Genomic DNA, 21597 nt, shown 5'->3' with positions numbered 1-21597 from the left:
TGTATATTTGGCACCATCTCCCTGCCCTCTGGTCCCGTTACTTCCGGTACAACAGATCTTCTGGCCATAATAGGGAGATTATCTAGGTCGTCCTGTTCCTCTTCTTCCTCTTCTTGCTGAATTATAACTTTAGCAGGTGGTCCACTCTTCCTTGGATGTGGTGGAGGTGGTGGGGAAGCACCAGCTGAAGCTAGTAAAGAAGCCATTGCTCACTGGTAACAAAGGGTCTTTCTCTCACAATGATGAAAGTCAGAGTGAGGAAAGAAGGAGGGATTTTCACCATTTGGGAAAAAAAATAGTTCTCAACCAATGAAAAGTGTTCATTTTAGATCATATGACCTAGTCTTACATCATTAGGAAACCGAAAGTGAAATGAACCAATGAAAAGTGTTATTACCAAGTCACATGATCTGCTGTGTGTATGTTACGCGCTTTGCAGGGCCTCCCGGTTTGCTTCCAGAAACCTGTGCTTTGCGACTCGGTAAGCGTACGAGTTCGCTAACGTAGCACGTCATATGACGTATCACGCGACAACGCGAAACGTCATGCGGACGGGAGGCGTCACGATGTTGTTTTCTAACGCGGCAGTTGCGGTAAAGAAACGTTTACCGGCTCGCGGTCTATTTCGCGGCATCAAGGTCAGCTAACGGGAAGCTTCCCGATTCGCGAAGCGGGAACGAAGAAAAAAAAATATTAAAAAAAAAAGTTATTAATAAACATATAAAATATATTTTTGGATTTAAAGAAGAATACATTTTACAGCTACAGATATTAGCTGTTAAAAAACCAATGAAATTCACTGAAAAAACCAGTGTCAAGTGAGATGTCATCAGTGATGTCATTTGAGATGTCATCAGTGATGTCATCAGTGATGTCACTGACCATGTCATGAATGATGTAATATGTGACATGATCAGCAGTGGATTGCGGGTGCGCGATATATAGTTAGTGCAACTAACTATATATGGAATTTCAATGGTTTTGTGTGAGTAAAATAAGGTTTTTTAAATGCTAATTCCTAACTATATATGGTCTATAACCTATGGTTTTTTCAGTGAATTTTCAAGGTTTTGTAAATGCTAATTCCTAACTATATATGGTCTATAACCTATGGTTTTTTCAGTGAATATATATATATATATGTATATATATGTATATATATATATATATATATACGTCTTTGTCTTAGGTATATATATCTTGATTTATACACACAGTGAGAGAGTATGCATACTAGGTTTTCCTTGTCCTAGTATCGAGGGGTTTCGTCCGGACTCACTCTTCTTCTCTCTTTCTCTCTCTCATATGGAACAGAGTATTCTGTGAGTCCCCTGCTTGCCGGTTTCCCCTTGCCGTTTGTCCCTTTGGGTACAGTTGGCAGGTTGACTACCTGGTGATGCGCCTGCCTCGCTTTGCCACCGCATGCGTGCTGTTGGTAATCCCATTCGTTGGGCTTTACTTTAGCTGTGGTGTGGTTCTCATGGTACACTCTTGTCTTCTCCTGTGTATCCTTCATCCACATACCTGTATCTCCTGGTAGTCATGACTCAGTTTATCTCTGCATTGTGATATCTGTCCTCTCCTATTTCACTTTTTGGCTGTATGCTCAGTGGCATACTATCTTGTCCCTTCTTCTGGGACTCGGTCTTTGGCGGTTCCATGGGATCCAGTGCTCAGTTACCGTCTTTTTGCAGAAGTTTATGAACTTTCTTCCATTCTGCAACTCCCTTTCTGGTGTATTTTTCTGTTGGATACATCTGCCTGTGGATTCCTCACCTTTTGAATATCCCCGCGCCAGCATTCCACGGAAACTTTTTCCTAGCTTTTTCCTGAGGTCGTCACAATGCCATGGCTCCGCTCACGACTCCGTATGATGTCACTGGAGCCATACGAGAGCCTCGACGACGTGATGACTTCAGTTCCCTTTTTTTCCGCCCGTCGACGTGTAATGGTTTTCTAGGACTCTCAAAAATGTTTCGAGTTACTTTGTTATTTCTCCAGGTTTCTACTGTAGCTTTGCAATGGGGACTTTGAGGAAGTCAGGTTTCAAACCCTCCAGAGAGTGTGGGGGGCCATATGTCCATCACTGACCCCCATGAGGACTGTTTGTGGTGTTTATCGTCAGACCACGACGTCGAGGGATGTTCATGCTGTCGCAAGATGAACCCGAAGGCTTTGAAGGAGCGAGAGGCCAAGCTCTTCATGGCAAAAGCAAGGAAGAAGAAGAGGGGTAGGAAAAGGTCCAAGTTAAAGTCAAAATTGTCGGCCCCACATGCTTCGAAGTCGAGGAAGCATAAGAAGAAGAGGAGGCATGGCTCTCGGCATCGTTGGTCAAAGGCAAGGGCTTCGAGATCACCTTCTCGGGCGCCTCGACGTCAACAAAAGGATTTTTTATCTCCTTCGCCTTCACCATCTCCTCAGGTGACTCCAGTACATTCTCCTTCACCCAAAGGTACCCCAGCGCGACAAGTTGCCTGATGAAGAGCGTGGCCTTTTCATGGAGGTTTTGTCGGATGCACAGGCTGCAGCTCGTCAGGTTATACAATGTGGCCTTGATACAGCTGAATCGCTGGCCAGGGTTATGAGCTCCTCCATCGTCACCAGGAGACAGGCTTGGCTTAAATCCTCTGGGTTTTCTCCAGATGTGCATGCCACCGTTCTTGTTCTGCCATTTGATGGATCAAAGCTTTTCAGAGAGAAGGCTAATTCTGCTCTTCAGAGATTTAAATATAGCACAACCTCGCCAAAGTCCTTAGGTTTGCAAACTCAGTCAAGGGGGTTTGGATATAGAAAGTATCAAGGGTTTGGAAGGTCTTCCTTTCGTAGCCTATGACAGCCTCAGGAACAACAGCAGCAAAACCGTCTTTACAAATCCTACAGAGGGAGAAATAGGAATCGCCAACATGGATCGGCTCGTCTACTCTCCTCCTCCTCCTCTACCTCCCCTACTCCCCCTGGTAACACAGGAAAGCAGTCCTAGATCCCCCATCCTGGATCATGTGGGTGGTCGGCTGTCCCACTTTATACCAGATTGGAAATCAGTCACTTTGGACCTTTGGGATTTAAATCTTGTAGAAAATGGGTAAGCCCTTCCCTCCTTGCCAAGGTTTTTGTTCAGAAGATCATTTGCTTCTTCTCCAAAAGGAGGTCCTTGCCTTATTGCAAAAAGGTGCTAGAGAGGTGGTCCCGGAGCAGGAGAGGGATCAGGGATGCTACTCCCGGTGTTTCCAGATTCCCAAAAAGGATGGCAGGTTACGTCCGATTCTGGACCTCAGGGTCTTGAATTTTTACCTCAAACAGGAGAAATTCAAGATGCTGACCCTTGCTCACGTTCTTCTGGCGCTTCAGCAAGAGGACTGGATGGTGTTGATCAATTTTCACATCCCTATCCTGAAATCGCACAGGAAGTATCTCTGTTTAACGGTGGGATCGCAGTACTACCAGTTTGCGGTTCTCCCGTTTGGTCTTCTGCACCTCGAGTCTTCACAAACGTGATAGCAGTGGTGGCAGCTCATCTCCGGAGGTCGGGGATTCCATTTTTCCCTTATCTGGATGACTGGCTGCTCAAGGCGAAGTCGCCAGATATGGTGCTTCATCATCTACATGTGACAGCACAGCTGTTGTACAACTTTGGCTTTTCGATAAATGTGCCCAAATCTCACCTGGTGTCCTCCCAGCGCAACCTGTTCATAGGGCCGGTACTGGATACTACTGTGTGTCAAGCTTTTCCACCTCCACAAAGAATTCTCGACATTCAGGAAATTATTCCTTTAATTCACGATGGAGCGGTTGTTCTGGTCCTGAAGGTCCTTTGCCTGCTCAGTCTGTTCGCTTCCTCCATACTGTTGGTCAGTCATGCACGCTGACATATGAGGGCACTCCAGTGGTGCCTCCGCAGGCAGTGGTATCAACACAACGGAGATCTCAGGGAGTCAGTCAGAATCTCCAGAGATACTGCAGCGCAGCTGACTGGGTGGAGTGTGCAGAGCAATCTGTCTCAAAGAAAGCCCTTTCAGCCTCCTCTGTCGGTGGCCACAGTGATCACGTATGCCTCCACTCTAGGGTGGGGTGCTCATCTGGGGGATCTGGAGGTCAAAGGTCTTTGGTCTCCAGAGGAAAGGTTGATTCATATCAACCTTCAGGAATTGCGGGCGATACATTTGTCACTAAAGGCTTTCCTTCCTTTCCTCCATGGTAAGTCATGGTAAGTCGGTTCGGGTCCTGACGGACAACACGACCGCGACGTGGTACATCAACAAACAGGGAGGTGTAGGGTTGTTTAGTCTCTGTCGAGAGGCTCTGTGACTCTGGTCCTGGGCTCAGAAACCTCAGATTTGTGTGTTTGCAAATCATCTAGCCAGTGTGCTGAATGTTCGTGTGGACAGTCTCAATCGGCATTACTCGGCCGATCACGAGTGGCGGCTTCATCCGGAGGTGGTTCATCACATCTTCGAGATGTGGGGGTCTCCTCGGTTGGACCTATTTGCCACTCACTACAACGCGCACTGCCCGTTGTTCTGCAGTCTCCAGTAAGGGAGACACGTTTCAAATGAATTGGGGTTCGCAACTCCTTTATGCGTTTCCTCCCATACCCTTGATTCCTTGGGTTCTGAGGAAGATTCACCAAGATCGGGCCCAAGTTATATTGATTTACCCGGATTGGCCAAGAAGGGTGTGGTACACAGATCTACTTCACCGCTCATCGCATCCTATGCTCCGTCTTCCTCTCAGGGCAGACCTCCTCTCGCAGTCGCAAGGGCAGGTTCTACACCCCCACCTCCAGAGCTTCCACCTTCTTGCCTGGAGATTGAACGGGGCAACCTGAGTTCCTTCTCTCGCCCTTCGGAAGTGGTGGATGTTATTTTTTCGTCCAGGCGACACTCCACTAAGTCTATTTACTCCGCAAGATGGTCTAGATTTTTCAAATGGTGTGGAGAGAGGTCCATTGATCCTTTAAAGGTCCACTTGTCAGATGTTCTTCAGTTTTCACTTTTCTTGGCTCAGCCGGGCTGTGCTGTGGCCACTGTTAAGGGCTATTTGTTGGCTTAATCTGCTTTTCTTTGTTTGATGTATCAGCCGTCTTTGTTGAAATCTCCCATTGGTTTCCGCCTTCCCCCTTTGTTATGCTTCAATGGGATTTAAATCTTGTTTTGACTTTTTTGATGTGTTCCCCGTTTGAACCCTTACATAGTTGTCCTTTGATGCTCCTGTCTTTTAAAACGGTCTTTTTAAGGGGGAAGGCGGAAACCTATTGGTAAGGCCCTTAATAAATCTTAAAACAATGGGAGATTTCAACAAGGACGGCTGATCCAGCTAACAAAGAAACACAGATTAAGCCGACAAATAGTGGCATTTACCTCAGCCTGCAGGGTAAGTGAGCTTCAGGCTCTCAGTTTAAAACCCCCGTTTTTGACCATTCATGCTGAAAGGATGGTCCTCAGGACCAGGGCTGCTTTTCTGCCTAAGGTGGTTACTCACTTTCATCTATGGCAGTCCATTACCCTTCCTGCATTCTATCCTCCCCCTCAACTTTCTAGGGAGGAGGAGAGACTTCACCACCTGGATCCTAAAAGAGAGGTTAGCTTTTATTTGGAAAGGACTAAAGGCTTGCGATTGGATGATCAGCTCTTTGTGGGCTACATTGGACGCATGAAGGGCAAAGCTGTGCACAAGCACACTCTATCCAGATGGATCATCTTGTGCATCAAGATCTGCTACGCCCTGGCTGGTAAGGAGCCTCCTGAAGGTATTATAGCTCATTCCACCAGAGCCAAGTCATCCACTTCTGCTTTGTCCAGAGGTGTTCCTGTAGTGGACATTTGTAAGGCTGCAACTTGGTCCTCCCTCCACACTTTCACAAAGCATCATTGCTTGAATTCCAAAGTGAGGAGGGACTGTCCCTTTGCGCGCTCTGTCCTGCAGGATTTTTTGGTATAGAAGGGTGGACACCCTCCTTCGGGAGTGGAACTGCTGTGGGATTCCATTCAAAAGGTGAGAAATCCACAGGCAGATGTATCCATCAGAAGAACAAGTTAATTACCTTTGGTAATGCTTTTTCTGGTGGATACATTATCTGCCTGTGGATTCCTCACTGACCCACCCTCCTCCCCGATGTCCACCCTTGTGTACCTTAAAAGTGGCATTATTTAACTTGTTTATTTTGTACTGTTTCTTCTATCGGCCTCTGAGTGGGTTTATTGGAAATGCTTTTATTATTGGCTTTCCTTTTAAATTTTACACTGTGTGTATTTGTATGAATATTGTGTACTGTGTATACTTTGAAACTGGTGTTGGTCCACCCGATCGCCTCGGAGGCACAGAAACAATGGGTGGTACTGACGTCATCACGCCGACAAGGCTATCTTATGGCTCCAGTGACGTCATACAGACTCATGAGCGGAGCCATGGCATTGTGACAACCTCAGACAGAGCAACATGTTAAAGAAGGGCCTTAGGGAATGTTTAAAGACCTAACATGGACATAACCCCCAATATTACTATATCACAGAAAAATGTCCATGGGTCTAAATACAACAAACCTACTACCTTCATAAAGATGCGATGTGAAAAGCAGCACAGGATAGAAAATGTGTAACTAACCCTGAATTTTCCTAAGAAATAAGGATACCCATCAGTCACCACACGGTACCACCCTGGTCATCATCTGGGACACCTTTCGGACCTTCCCATTGTAAGACATAAATGATGAATTAGGACTAGATGGAATGTCCTACATCAAGTTATGACTCACCGTACGGTCCTTCTGATGTTGACTAATGATTTAGTGTGATGGGTAAAACAAAATTGCAGTGCAGATGAGTGTGAAAGAGCGAATTAAGACTGGGTAAATGAGCAACACTACATTTTAATGTTTTTACTCAATTCCTCTAGATTAAAAACAGAGCAAACAAAGAGCAGTTTAAAAAAAATATCTGCCCAGATAGAGTATAGGTCGACCTGTTTCAGCAATGTAAATGGACCCTATTGACCTTGCCTTCCTCAGGACCTTTGATAATGATTACTACTGCAACGTGCAATGTAAACAAAAATGTGTTAACAAATAAAGAAAAAGAACATTTTCACCTGGAGTACTAGGTGTCTACTGATTCCTTTCTGCATATGGACTGATTTGTCACTGAGAAAGAAAAACAAGTATTACTATATTGTAGTGCGCATCTTAAAAAAAAGGTTGTACACAAATCATCAGGTGTCTTGTTATATTGGAATCCTGGTATTACAAACAAGTCAATCTCAGTTGCATTACACTAACATGAGTATTCATTACATCATGTATTCTCCTATCACATTGATGTAATTAAATCCCTGCTTACCTATTTTGCAGGAGAAAAAAATTCTCGCCTCACCTCGCTGCGGCTCAGGGAGAGGAAGCACCGCTCTAAAACCGGGGGCAAAATAGAACAAAAAACAACATCAAATGTTCCATTTCCTCCTGTCTGTCTATGCATTCTGAGTTAAAAAGGCTCCTCATTCATTCATGATCTCATTCTCTAGGATTATTATATAAAAGGGTCCCATAAAGTGGATTCACTCTTATTCTCAGATATATGAAACGCTTGAATCTGCGAATCCGATGAATCTAGTGCAGTTTACTAATGTTGTTGGTATAGGGTGCCCTCTCGTATCATGCCTTGCCCCATTCTGATGTATAATGGCAATTACCTCGAGGCCACTCTTTTGGCGTGTATTCATTCATTCGATCTCTTAAGATAGAACCCTTATGTGCCGTAATCACTCATTCAGATAAAGACACAAAACCATTCTCAATCGGTCATTTCCTGATCCGGTAACTTATTGAGTGAATATTCTCAAACCCTTTAAAAGCTAGGATCCCAAACTTTATCAGAGGACTAACCGGCATTGTGTTTACTATAATTAGTGCCAGAATGTCACCCCAGATCCAACTAGCAAAATATCCTGTATCATCAGTGCCCACCACGACCAAGTTAGTCTCTATAATGCGAGCCCGCTAAAGATGTGGCCCCCTTACCTGTCCATCGGTACCTCACCGGTGGGCGGACTGTCGTGGTCATGTTTATTTCCTGCAATCGCGGCTCGTCAATGGCGCGTCACGTGATGAAATCACGTGATCGTGTTTCTTGTCTATTGTCTCTAGGGAGTTGTAGTTCATGTATTATTGTGTACTGCTAAGTAGCATGTTTTGTATTTTATCATTCTAGTACAAACTCTCTTCATATGCGAATATGTTTATGATAGACCCCGGTAAAAAAGGACGTATTTACTTGGTGCCATCCTTCCTCGTCAATGACAAGTGACGTGATCAAATCACGCAATTGCGCGTCTTGTGTATTCACTAGAGGGAGTTTAAGTCCCCATCTTGTAGTGTCTTGCTGGGCGGCGTATTAATAAAGTTTGTTGATATTATACAGCCTCTCTCAACATGCGGGTATATTGTTATGGTGGACACAAACGGGGCAGTGTTATCATAGGCGATATTCACAAAGATTAGTGCATAAATACTAAAGTTACACTTTGCAAAAACCAACACCAGAGTCTTAGCTTAAAAATGAAAATACCCGATAAAATGTACATTCATTTCATGGGCAGTTTTGATCCTAATTCTGTCCAATGTCAGGATGGCATATTGATCAACGAAATTCATAAAGTTCAAATGCTATATGACTCCCTCTCACTCTCAATGAAACTTTATTGACATGCTCATGGTGAGACTACAAGTATGTATATATATATGTGTGTGTACTCACATCTAGATCGATCATAGTGATTGAATTCCCACTAGTGATCAATAGATATACTAGATGGCTATATATAAACTCTTGTGGAACACTCTATATGCATGGGATATATTCTGCTATTGCCCAGTGGTCATGTTCATCCCTACTGCGAAAGATTCTGGTATGATGGATCAAAGTATCATGACTACTATCTATCATAAAGACCATGGAATTTCATCATTCAGCCCCGTCTTATCACTTCCTAATCTGAATACCCATTTCTGCTCTTTGATCAGCAGGTATTTCGATATATCAGTGACATTGTCTGGGATGTATGGCTGCTCTAACACTGTCCACTGGAAATCAGACAGGCTATGCTTAGCCTCCAAAGAGTGACTCATGAGTTTAGTGGCTTGCTCTTTGCATCGCACAGTGCTTTTGTGCTCTGAGATTCGTAGCTTAATTTTGTGGGTCGTCATGCCCACATATCTCAACTGGCAGGGGCAAGTGATCATATATATAAGCTTGTCGCTATTGCAGTTGGTAAATCTTTTTTGTAGCCATGGTCGATTGGTTCCAATGTCGATCTCAAGTGACTTTCGTGTTTGTGGACAAGCCGCACAAGTACCACAGGGATAATGGTCCTGCACCGCAGGTAAGTCCCACATGGTACCTACGAGATGTTGTGTTTTGCTTTTTGGTCTTGTGTGGACCAATTGGTCTCTTAAATTCGGTCCACGTTTAAATGCAAATAAAGGGGGCTGGATTGCCTCTTGGCCTGTATTCAGTATCGACCAGTGTCTTTTAACAATCCTGTGGATACTATTTGATAAGGTACTGTATGTGTTGACAAAAGTCAATCTCTGCAAACCCTGTTTAGGTGCTGATGGTTCTAAGAGTGCCTCGCGGTTGTTATTTTTAGCACGCTTGAGGGAGCGACACACCAGTTTTTGGGGATATTTTCTCAAATTCAATTGTTTGGTGAGTAGGGTAGAGTGTTCTTTAAACCCATCTTTGGTAGAGAAATTCCTCTGCACCCTCAAAAAATGGCCATAAGGGAGATTATCCCTCAGGGATTTCGGATGGTAGCTATCGTAGCATAGCAGGGAATTGCGTGACATGGGTATCCTATACAATTCAGATTGAAGACCTGATGGAGTGGATAGAATCAGCAAGTCCAGAAAAGCCAGTTGTTTCTTATCAAACTCCACCGTGAATCGTAGGAATTTGTTTCTGTTGTTAAGCCATGTCAGGAAATCATGCAGATCATCTGTATTGCCTCGCCAGATGACCAAAATGTCATCTATATAGCGTTTCCACAACCGCACTGAGTTGTAGAAGGGGATGGTTGTGGTCAGCACATGTTCTTGCTCAAAGCAATGGACATATAAGTTAGCTAGGCTTGGAGCAAAAATACTCCCCATACTGGTTCCAGAGGTTTGTAAATACACTGTATCTTGATATCTGAAGAAGTTTTCCTTCATGGCGAGAGTAGCACATGCCATGATAAATTGTACCGGGGTAATGGAATCAAGGTCCCATTCCATTAGTTGAGTAGTAATGGCTTCCAGAGTTTCATCCTGAGGGATAGATATGTATAATGATGCCACATCGAACAATACTAAATAGTCCGTTGTAGTATCAAATTCGATCTCTGGTAGAAGTCGTAACACATCTTTAGTACCTTGTAGGGAGGTTGGCATCTCATTTACCATCGGGTGCAGGAAATGGTCCACAAATGTGGACAATGGTTCTAAAATAGATCCTATTCCGGAAATGATAGGCCGCCCTGGTGGTGGTCTCTGTGTTTTGTGCACCTTGGGTAGGACATACAAGTACGGCATGATGGGATGTTCCATACACAGATAGTCAGCCTCCTGGGTAGTAATCCATCCTTCCGCCAGGGCTTCTTACACCATATTCCCAATGATCCTCTTGATCCTAGCTGTTGGATCCGCGTGGAGGGGACAGTATGCTTTTCTGTCATTCAGTTGCCTAAGGCATTCAGCACGATACGTGCTGGTATCCAACAGAACAATTGCCCCACCTTTATCGGCTGGTTTAATTGTTAGGTCTTCATTGGATGTTAGATTCTGAAGAGCCTGTTGCTCTGCTCTTGGTAAGTTACAGAAGGCATCTTTATTTCTTGAGAATAATATGTTCATATCCTTTGCCACTGCTTGCTCAAATGCCAGAACTTGCGCCGGCATAGTATGTATAGGTGGATTAAAGGTAGATTGTCTTTTTAGTCCTGTATTCATTTCTATGGGATCAACCTCTTCTCTTGGTTGTTTTGCGAAGAAGTGTAATCCTATTTTACGAAAGAATTTAGCCATTTCCATATGTGTATTAAATGGGTCACCCTTGAAGGTCGGCACAAAACCAAGGCCCCTGTTTAAGGCTGCTTCCTCTACAGCAGTGAGAGTTTGTGAACTCAGGTTCATCACAAGCCTGTCTCGTAACTGGTCCCTGCTTGTTCTTGAGTCTTCTTCTTGCTCATGTTGCTCCTCAGGTTCCTCGTCGATGGTGGTGGAGGGCTCCAATGTACTTGGGTCTGTTGGTTTCTTCTTCGTCCCCTGGATTGTCCCCAGCCAAACCCTAAAAAAGGCTGGTTAGAAAAACGACCCGGAAGTTGTGGTGGAGGAAATTGTCCCACTTGTTGTGAAAAGCTAGGGCCGCCAAAATTCCATGGGTTAGGGGGCCTCCATTGTTGGTATTGGTTCTGATTGCCCCCTCTCCATTTTTGTTGGTTGTTACCTCTTCCTCGTCCTCTTTGCAAGACACCTCTTCTTGTTGAGGAGTCAGAGTCACTTGAAAGTTCATCCGAACTTGATGTCCCATACGTGGAACCCATTCTTCGGCCATTTCTTTTGAATTCCTGTGGTACGAATGAATCGCTAGTACCCATCACACTAGATCATTAGTCAACATCAGAAGGACCATACGGTGAGTCATAACTTGCTGTAGGACATTCCATCTAGTCCTAATTCATCATTTATGTCTTACAATGGGAAGGTCCGAAAGGTGTCCCAGATGATGACCAGGGCGGTACAGAGTGGTGACTGATGGGTATCCTTATTTCTTAGGAAAATTCAGGGTTAGTTACACATTTACTATCCTGTGCTGCTTTTCACATCGTATCTTTATGAAGGTAATAGGTTTGTTGTATTTAGACCCATGGACATTTTTCTGTGATATTTTGACAACCTCGTCAGCGTGGAGAGCTAGGAAAATGTTACCGCGGAATGCTGGCGCAGGGGATATTCAAAAGGTGAGGAATCCACAGGCAGATACTGTGTCCACCTGAAAAAGCGTTACCAAAGGTAAGTAACTTGTTCTTTCGGTGCTGTCTGGACGCGGGAGTTCTCTGACGGATAGTGGTGCCTTTGCCTTTCCTTGTTCATGCTCCCTTCCAGGGCTTCATAGTTCGGATGTCAGCCATGCTGGCACTGCTGTTCCCACTGTGCTCAGTCAGTGTTATTGACGGATTAGTTCTCTTGGAACTTGGTGGGTTTCAGTTGCAGACCCTCCTCCAATGGGGTATGTCTTTGGAATCTATTCTAAGTTAAGGAATCTGCGGCTAGATGTCTCTTTCAGATGAACAAGTTACTTACCTTCGGTAACGATGTATCTGATAAAGACACAGTCTAACCGCAGATTCTCTAACGCCCATCCACCCTCCCCGTTCTGCGAGGGCCTTTCCAGGTGGGTTTCTATCACCTCGCCTCCTTATAGGTGGCCTTGGTCTCCCTGAGGGGTGCTCTTGTCACCTACCTCTGGGGCAGGGTGTGTTATTCTGTTGTGTGCCATTGGCCCTCCACCTATTCTTGGTTTTGGGTGGCTGGGTTCTGTGCTTTTCAATGCTGCTCGACCTGGGATCCTCTAGCATGGAGATTCTCATGAGTGTCCACCCTCCCTCCGCCCTCGTCTGTATCTCCCCATTTCTTTGGGATCTCCTTGTCGATGCTGCAGTCGATTGGGTTGAGATTCTATTTAACTATGCTATAGGTCATAGGTCACTGTGGGGGGTTTGGTGAACGTTCTATGTGTTTGTTCCCGTCTAGTCACATGCCGTGAGTCATGTGGTTCCAATCTTGTGATCCTTTACAATTCCATCCTGTAGTTACAGTCTGTTTTTCATACAGTTCCATCCTGTGGTTGCAAACTGTCCTTCGCCAAGCCATTCGTTTCCACTGCCTTCGCCTCTAAGGGGGGGCACAGCTCTTCGCTTTGATAGGACTTTTGATGGGGCGAGTGTTCTGTGCACCCACTTCAGACCCTACATGTCTTGAGTACTCTTTCAACATTGTGTTGTTTCTCATTCTATGATTTATTGTTGTTGTTTTCAATGGTTTTTTTACACTTTTTTGACACACTATTCCTATACTCTCGCAGTTTTTGTCGTGGCTCCCCGTTGTGCGCGGACATGTTTCACTGTAGAAAACAGCCATCAGCACACCGGGGGGTCTTATATGGCTCCATTGATATTACTTCCGCGGACAACGTCAGGACGGAGCCGGGTGACGCCACCCCCTGGCATGCGGAGGTACTGTTGGGGAAAAACAATTCTGGATCCAGTCTGACGCCTGGGGATATTCTAAGTTCAGAAATCTGCCGCTAGACTGTGTCTTTACCAGATACATCGTTACCGAAGGTAAGTAACTCGTTCTTTAATTTTGAACAACCATAATTGTATTCTTGGAATACAAAGGTTCGTAGATCTCTCCTTTCTTCTGAGGCATGGGTAATTCCTTTGTTTAATCTTGGATCTTGGAACAGGGTGATATAAGCTCAATGCCTTACATGTCTGAGAGGCAGTGTCTGAAACTATTAAGGCTGTTTTCAGTCATGCGCTACATAGTAGGAGCTCTTTTTGGAATAAGATGGTATTCTTCTTGCTCTCCTACAATGTTTCTGCACATGTTTTTCTGTCTAAGGTTAGATAATACCAATCTTTTTGGGGTATATTTCTAATTTTTTTTGGTACTCAATAGTCCTGGAGAGTTCATGACTGCTGCTTCTTGAAGAAGGGTTAATGATATATATATATATATATATATATATATATATATATATATATATATATATATATATATATATATATAGTCGTTTATTATATAAGTACCGTGGACTAACAATTAAAAAAAACAAATTGGGTTTTTGGATCACGTGTGATTGCATATACTTGTTGCTGGCAAAGTTTCGGTTTTACAGGAAGCATTATCTTAATGCCAGGTTACCTGTGGTTATGATACTTTTGGTGCATGTCACATAAGGTGGTTTTATTGTTAGGTGTGGTACCTTTTTCAATAATTTTTTTAAGTGTTTGGTACTAGTTTCTCAATTTTATTTCACCATTATGTATACAGTGTATACACAGCTGTGTCCATGTGTTACACATGTTTGTTTTTCACACAAAAAAGAAAGGAAAAAAACAGGAAGATGATTTTTAATGTGAGATGCTGTCGTTTCTCCTTCCTCATTTCACATTGGTGCCTCGAGGTGTCCATGACTTAAGGTCATGTTCAGACTGCCGGGCTATGGCACTTTCCGTAAAAGCATCATAGACATCATGAACACACAAAAGATGCAGAGTTTTTTAATACAGGGTTTTTTGGGGGATGTAAACACCAAAAGTACCATTAAGCAGTTCACCACACCTTAGTGGGTAAATACCACCTCAGTGGACTCGTCCATTGCTGGGAGTTATAGGTGCCAGCTGGATTATTGGGGGGATTTAGATTAATAATAAAACTATCTGAAGGGTAGCCCAAGGTATATTCTTTTATATTGGCTACCTCAGATATGAATAAAAAAGGTGTGTGCCGGATATTAGATGAGGATGAATGGCTCATCTAGTTGATAGCTTATGCCAACATGTTTTGGCCTTTAAAACAGCCCACATGGGTCTCTGGCCTTCATCAGGGCTCCTATAAACCCTGCCCCATCTACGCATTTGTGCCGCGCACAAGAAATGAGGACTAATGCTCTTATACATTTTTTTACTTTTAGCCATGCACCTCTAGGTATATTCGTGTTGGAAAAAAGCAAGAATCGCAATAGATATTAAGCTTAATGAGGTCATTCTCCTCCAAGGATGAGGCGATAAATGCACCTGGAATTTAATAGTTCCCACTTATTTGGGGTGGTTGCTCATTGAGCTTAATTCAAAAACTTGTCTTAATCATATATGGGGTACCCAATACTAAAGGATTTAACTTTGGTTCAATTCCAGATACTTTCGCAATGTATCTGGTGTGGGGAACCGCCATGGTTGAAGCATGCCATGATAAGTTGTTGGTGAGATGTTTTTCTCAAAATTGTAGACATTCCTATATGTCCTTTTGGAATTAATATGCAAAAAAAAAATTGTATTTAAACCTTTGCATATTTTGTGTGTTCTAGCTCATGTGTGGAGGGTAGGCCCAGGTTGTTTACCTCTCTCTGTGTCTTTGTGGATATGCATCACAGACATCATTCTTGGACTCTGCAAATCATATCAGTGCTGATTCCAATGGACAACACAACATTGATGGATTACATCATCAAACAAGGCATAACAAGGTCTCACATTCCATTAGAATAAACTGTGTTACTTGGCAGTGTTTAACAACATCAACCTGACAGTAAAGTATTTGCTAGGTCCTAACAACAATCAGTTAAATACTCCCAGTGGAACCCTCTTATAATGGCACAAGGAGGAACTTCATGATGACCAGTTTAGTAGTTCTTTTGCATATGAGGTCAGCCTCAGTGGGATTTATTGGCAACTTAAGAAAATATGGAAAGCTGTCTTTTTGCAATCAGGCATTGCCATAAAGGAACTCAGGGTGACTTTTTATTAGTCTATTGGTACACATTCCTTGTGTAGAGCTTTCTGACATTTCACTGAAGCAGCGTCGTCACCAAAGCAAAGAGAGAGTCTTTTAAATTGACACTGATTGTTCCTGCATAGCTGAGGCAGTGTTGGTACACCAAACTTCTACAGTTGCTGAGTTGCTGAGTGCTTCACAGTTCACCTTCAAAGTATACCAACATTCTTCACCACGAACTACAATCCTTGAACATCACAACCTGGCTCCTGATTACTTAGAGTTTTGCCATCTGTGTATTCCAAAAGACAGTGATGCAGCTAAGTGGAAACAATGCTGTTGATGGTGTACGAGTAGCTACCTACATCTATGTTAGTATATCTTTCCAAATCCTACCTCAAGCATGTACTGATAAAGGTGCATTTGGTGGTTAAAATGCACAGACTCGTTATAAAAACATTAATTATTTTCACAGTGAATAATCAATGAATTTATTAAAGGTTCATTCTATGCACTAAACACATTCTTGAGAAAAATCATGGCTCCTGCATTTGAGCCAATACATTTAAAGTTTGTGTCTTCGAAAAAGCATTGCCTGTCAGATTGACATTTTCAAGAAGAGTATGCAAAGTACAAACCTTGATGATCAAAAATCCATTCCTTTTGTTCGCCAAAGACAAAGTGATCCTACGGATTCCCACTTTAATGAGACATTTGTTCTTTTTCTCCAAATCCTACCATCAATGCAGAAAGACCCTTACGTTTTCTGCTGTATGTAGGTGACGTATGGTTTAGCTATAGTACACTAAGGACATTAGAAGCACTGAATAGATCTTTGTGGATTTTGGATATTCTCTGAGAGGTCATCCCCTTTTTATGCAAGGATTATCACAATGACTGTGTGCATGCATTCTTTTTGCCTCAAAAAGACAAACTAATCACTATGAAAAAGAATCATGGCACATCCCACCCAGAAGAAAGTCATCCACAGCAGCCCTCTATGCTGATGCGCCTGTACACAATATCTACCATGGTGCAACATGGAAGAACAGGCACACGATCACCAGGCATTACTGCCTGGACGTTGATGCAGCAGTTCATTCTTCTGTGGAAGCAAGTAGATCTACAAACCTCTTTATATACTGTGATAATTCTTCATGCCCCTTATGTAAGGTATACTGCTAGCTATTCTTATTCAGGTGGGAATCTATAAAAGAACCAGTGCTGGAGCAGAAACAGGCAGCTTACCATCAACTATAATTCTCTTGCTTGGTATCTTTTAAAGATTAAAATACAGCTCCCCCTCCTCACCAGTCAGAGGCGTACTGGCTTTTCTCTTTCATACATTTTGTATGAAAATATGAGTTATGCCTCTAGAGGGAGTGCAAGCACTGGTGAATTCATCTGATTGACTAAAGTTTGACTGTTTTTCAGTGATGTGAATGTGCTACTAAACAAACACTGTTGCTAGGTCTTCGGCCTTTTAATAATGCTTGTTTCTATTTTAAACCACCAGGAATTCTGAGCTTGACGAGGTGTGAGAAATAGGGTTATTTGAGGGGGTATGAGACCTTCTCAAACAACAGCCACAATCCTTGTGGTGGTGGACCACAAAAATGAATTCAATTAACCTGTGCATAGCCCTCTTGTAGCTTGGCATAAAAGCAGACATGCTTAACTTAGAGACAATGTGGAAAGTGTTTTTGCATTACTCAAACAGTATTAAAGTGAAAAAACAAACAAGACAATACCCCATGCCAATGTAGGCAACTGTAGAAAAATTTTATAAATTATTTTATACCAAAACTATAAAAATCGAATCAGTAGAACCAGAGTTATGGAATTTCAAAGATTAAAGGTAAGTATAGCGCCTCAAAACAAAGCGCCACTCGCTGTTATCTGGACGTGCAAGGCCAGATGAAAGTCACAAGTTCAGGCTGACAGCGATGGAACACAGGCCAGAAACAGGGACCAGGTTAGTCCTGCTGAAAAAGTTACTTTCTAAAGTCCTGAGCAAAGGTCCAGTTTGCTGTGGAGGTGTCTGCAAGGAGCTGGGAGAGCCTTACGGGTGGTTGTTACTGTAGCGCGCAGAGCAGGCGGTGCGTCGCAGGTGGTGAGCCCCACCTGCAGGTTGGGCCCATAACTTCGTGAAGGGTAATTGTAATGCTTACGCAGAACATTTGAATGTTGGCAGCTTCCTTGAAGACAAAGAAGTTCTCAAGGTCAATATTGGCTGGTATAAATCTTCTACACTATAATTAGTAACTATCCTTTCACTTGGACAGCTTTTGGTGCAAACAGATTTCAAGTATTCCAATTACATAATGTGCTTAAAACCACTTTTCAGATAGTCTGATGCTACTAAACAAAACTAGCTGTGGAGGGAATTTATTTTGGATGTGCCTGGGACAGTAACTAAAACCCATTTCTGGATATCATATGTGCTTAAAATCTTTTAGAAAAAGTTGGGGTAAAGTTTAGAAGACTAGTTTGGTAAAAAGGTTTTGTTTGTATTGCCCTATATGAAGGGAAAATGACTACCACTTGTATTAGATTGATGTTGCTGTTTGGCTTTGATGTCCGCTATCCCTATAGCAACTAATTCACAAGTCTCTTTGAAAAATAAACTATATGAAAAACATTACAATGACTATTGTTAGAAACAATTAAATAGGTAATTATTGCACTTTCTATCTTGGTCATTTCTGTTGTAATGATGTAAATTGGTGACACTGCTAACATTTATGTTTATCAGGAGAATATACCAATGGATGAACTTAAAGACCTCCTTGCAGATATGACAAGGTAAAGTTGAAATGTTCTAAAAATAATTCAGCAATGGATTTGTGCTTAATAAAATGTGTCTTGGGGTGCATTTGAATGTATTTGTAGTTGCTTTTCTGTCTTTAGCCTACTATATGTTTACCACCAGAAAGCAAATAACTTACCATTCATTTTTGCTTTGCAGGATAAAGCATGTTTTTTTCAACTATTCTTCTTTAAGTTAGTGGTGTTTTTAAAAGGTGTGACTATTGTGGACGTCTAGGCCCAGATGTACGACCATTTTTGCATGCATAAACGGGTTTGCGAACCCATTTGCGCATGCAAAAATAGCAAGAGGAATGTACAAATCCTATTTTGCGACTCGCTGTTAGGAATGGACATTCCCTTCCTAATAGCGAGCGCAACCCTATGTAAGAATGTTTTGTGTCCTCAATTGCAGGCATAAAGCACTCGCAAATTACCACCCTCTTCAAGAGGGTGGTATTGCTCTTGCAAGGGGACCCCTTCCCCTTGCAAATTCAGGGGGAAATATTTTTTAAGGGCAGCCAGTGATCCCAAGGACCACTGCCGGCCCTTAAAAAATTACACGAAAACGTTTCACTATTTTTTTTTAAATGCATCCCGTTTTCCTTTAAGGAAAAGGGGCTGCATTAAAAAAAACTGCTTTGTTTAAAAGCAGTCCCAGACATGGTGGTCTGCTGAGCCCAGCAGGCCACCATACCTGAGAGGGCCTGCCATCCCAAATGGGGTTGCAAATTGCGAGAGGCTCATAAATATTCCGGAGCCTCTCAATTTGCGACCCATTGGGAATCACAACTGTATGAAATACACTGTTGTACATTGGCAATAGCGCCTCGCAAATTGCGAGTCCCAAAAAACTCGCAATTTGCAAGGCGCTATTTCCACGGTCGTACATCTTTCCCCTAGTGATTTTCATGTTTACACAAATGATTAAGCTGTGCAGAACTTGAGAAAGATGGGCACGACTTGGAATGGGTATATGATAAACCATGTCAGCAATTCTGTTGACAGTGAGTGATCCATCAGAGTCCGCAGCAGGAGCAATGTTTTTGGGAATGAACTGTGGTGGGACGAATGGGGAATGCACATAGTGGTAACAATTTTACCAGCTGCTCCTGCTACGGCTCATATGTGGGTATTACCGACATTTCCGCTACTATCACTACAATGTCATCAACTAGTACTGTTGGGACCAAAGGAAACTCTGCTCGAGGGATTATGTTGTTGACATTGGAGGCTGGGTCCTTACGGGAGAAAGTTGATTAATAGAAGCTGTGTTCTGAGCCAGCAATAGAAGAGTGGGAGTCAGCTATCAGTTAATGAATACAATGTATGATGCATCTCCCTTTTATCCTAGTGCTGTCAAGGGGTCCAGGGAAGGTAGTGGAAGTAAGAATATGGAACTAGATTGTTAAGCTTGAAATGAAGGAGTCAGGTACTCTGGCAGGTAGGGCTGACTAGTTGTGTGTGCATTTCTATGTTGTTTTGTGTGTGTATGTTACCTCAGTTTTGTGTGTGTATTACTTTAAAGGTATCTACCTCCCAGTGTGGTGCTACTTGTTGCCCTCAGGAACCTAGACACCAAAGTCTTAGCCAAAGGGATTAAAATAGCTGCAAATTATAGATTTTATTTTTACCAAACAGGCAAAATTCAGGGGCGAAGGTCTTCAGTAACTACATCATGTGAACACCGAAGGGGGTTCACTATATTTTCTACTAGTCAAATCAAGTGTAAAATGTATAGCCTTGACCACAGCATCAATAGTCTAATCGATTAGAAACAGAACATTTGCAAGCCTACAGCATTAGTCTCCGCCCACAGATTTTCACTCTTCTTCCACTTATCAGTGTCTCTAAGTATCAAAAGGTGTTGCATGGTTTGCTGACAGAAGGTTGTCCTCATTTGGTCTCTACTAGCTTAACAATATTATATGAATAATATGGTTGCACCTACCTTCATACAATTAAAAGTGTAGCGGAGCTTCAAACTAGTATTCTTTATAGGTATTTTCTTTTAATTTCTCTTCAGAATAGTGTCATGTTTACTAGGGACTCCAAACTCTGTTGTGGGCAATTGAGGGTTACCGGATAGGGTTCAGGAATAAGAAGATCTTCCAAACTGGCCCAGAGCGGTTCTGATTGGCAATTGAAGGGCTTATCATGTTATCACCCAAGTATCTTTAACTTTAGGGGCCTGTATCTAGGATTCCGCTGGTCATAGTCACTTTGGTAAAGGGTATATCCTGGCCTTGCTACTCCAACCAGAACCACTGACACCCTAGCTTATGGGAGAGTATTACTGGGTTTCTAAACAGTAATAATATAAGGGTACCTCAAGGTATTGATTATACTTGCACTGGTCCTGAGTTCAATATAACCAGCCCCAATCAATAGAATGCTTCCCAGTGGTCTTGGGGGATGTCGGAGATGGCTGTTGAGTGATTAGGGAAACCATTAATGCTCCTTTCAACCCAGAAATTGGCATTACGGTTCCAGCAAAGTAAAAAGGGAGTTCTGTAGCTTTTTGTATACTCCTGCCACTAACGGGCCACTGGCCTATGTGGTCTGTGCCCGGCTGTAGGGTAACTATCTAAGGGGTAATTGCAACTTCATTGAAATCAGACATAAAACAGACTATGCACAAGTAGAGTTATACATGTTGCTATAACATTAGTCAGACAATTATCACAATCCTTCAATGTCACTATTCAGCCACAAGATGTAATTGATTTGGATGAAATCAGCACAGCCAACATGTGTTTCATCTGAAAAGACTTCCTCAGGACCACTATCATGTAGCACAATGAGGTTGCTAATACATAGAGTATGCATCAATTTGTAAAGATGCAAATAGATAATGTACGTTTCAAACCACTGAAAAGTAAAGTTGCAGATGTGGCACAATGTTCCACAAATCAAAAGTACAGGGTATCAAAAATGTGAACAGATTATGGCTTATACACGGACGGCAGAGATGGGTAAGCCCGGGCACTGTACCGCAACTACAAGGCTCACTTTCCCTGCAGCAAAGCGTAGTTCTCTGCCTCTCCCTCCTAATGGGTCCAGATACTTGCCCTTAGGGTTTGATCCCCCTTCCTGCACCACAGCAGAAGATACCCCTTATCAAGCGGGAAGTCCGTTTATAAGCCATAAATTGTTGCATCTGTGATAACCTTTACTTCAGAATTGTGGAACATTATGCAACATCAGCGACTTTACATTTCTGTGGCTTAAAATGTACATTATCTATGTGCATCTTTACAAAT

General features: G+C 42.8%; 1 protein-coding gene across 9 annotated transcripts in view; it reads left to right on the top strand.

Moving 5' to 3' along the window:
* The window catches only part of LOC144781519 (uncharacterized), a 2047367-nt gene that overhangs the window by 1997432 nt on the left and 28338 nt on the right, over positions 1 to 21597 (top strand). For 7 of the 9 annotated variants that reach the window (XM_078660419.1, XM_078660420.1, XM_078660417.1 and 4 more), the window contains 2 exons: positions 18282 to 18331; positions 19689 to 19778. In XM_078660419.1, the coding sequence (XP_078516545.1) occupies positions 18282 to 18331; positions 19689 to 19746 (108 nt within the window). In that variant the 3' untranslated portion in view covers positions 19747 to 19778. Of the gene's footprint in view, positions 1 to 18281; positions 18332 to 19688; positions 19779 to 21597 lie in introns of those variants that run through there. The other 2 variants (XR_013601003.1, XM_078660413.1) reach the window with 1 other exon arrangement.

Source organism: Lissotriton helveticus, chromosome 9, assembly GCF_964261635.1.
Source record: "Lissotriton helveticus chromosome 9, aLisHel1.1, whole genome shotgun sequence".
Classification (NCBI taxonomy): Eukaryota; Metazoa; Chordata; class Amphibia; order Caudata; family Salamandridae; genus Lissotriton; species Lissotriton helveticus.
The sequence above is the reverse complement of the archived record's forward strand: the minus strand, read 5'-3'. Positions and strand labels throughout refer to the sequence as shown.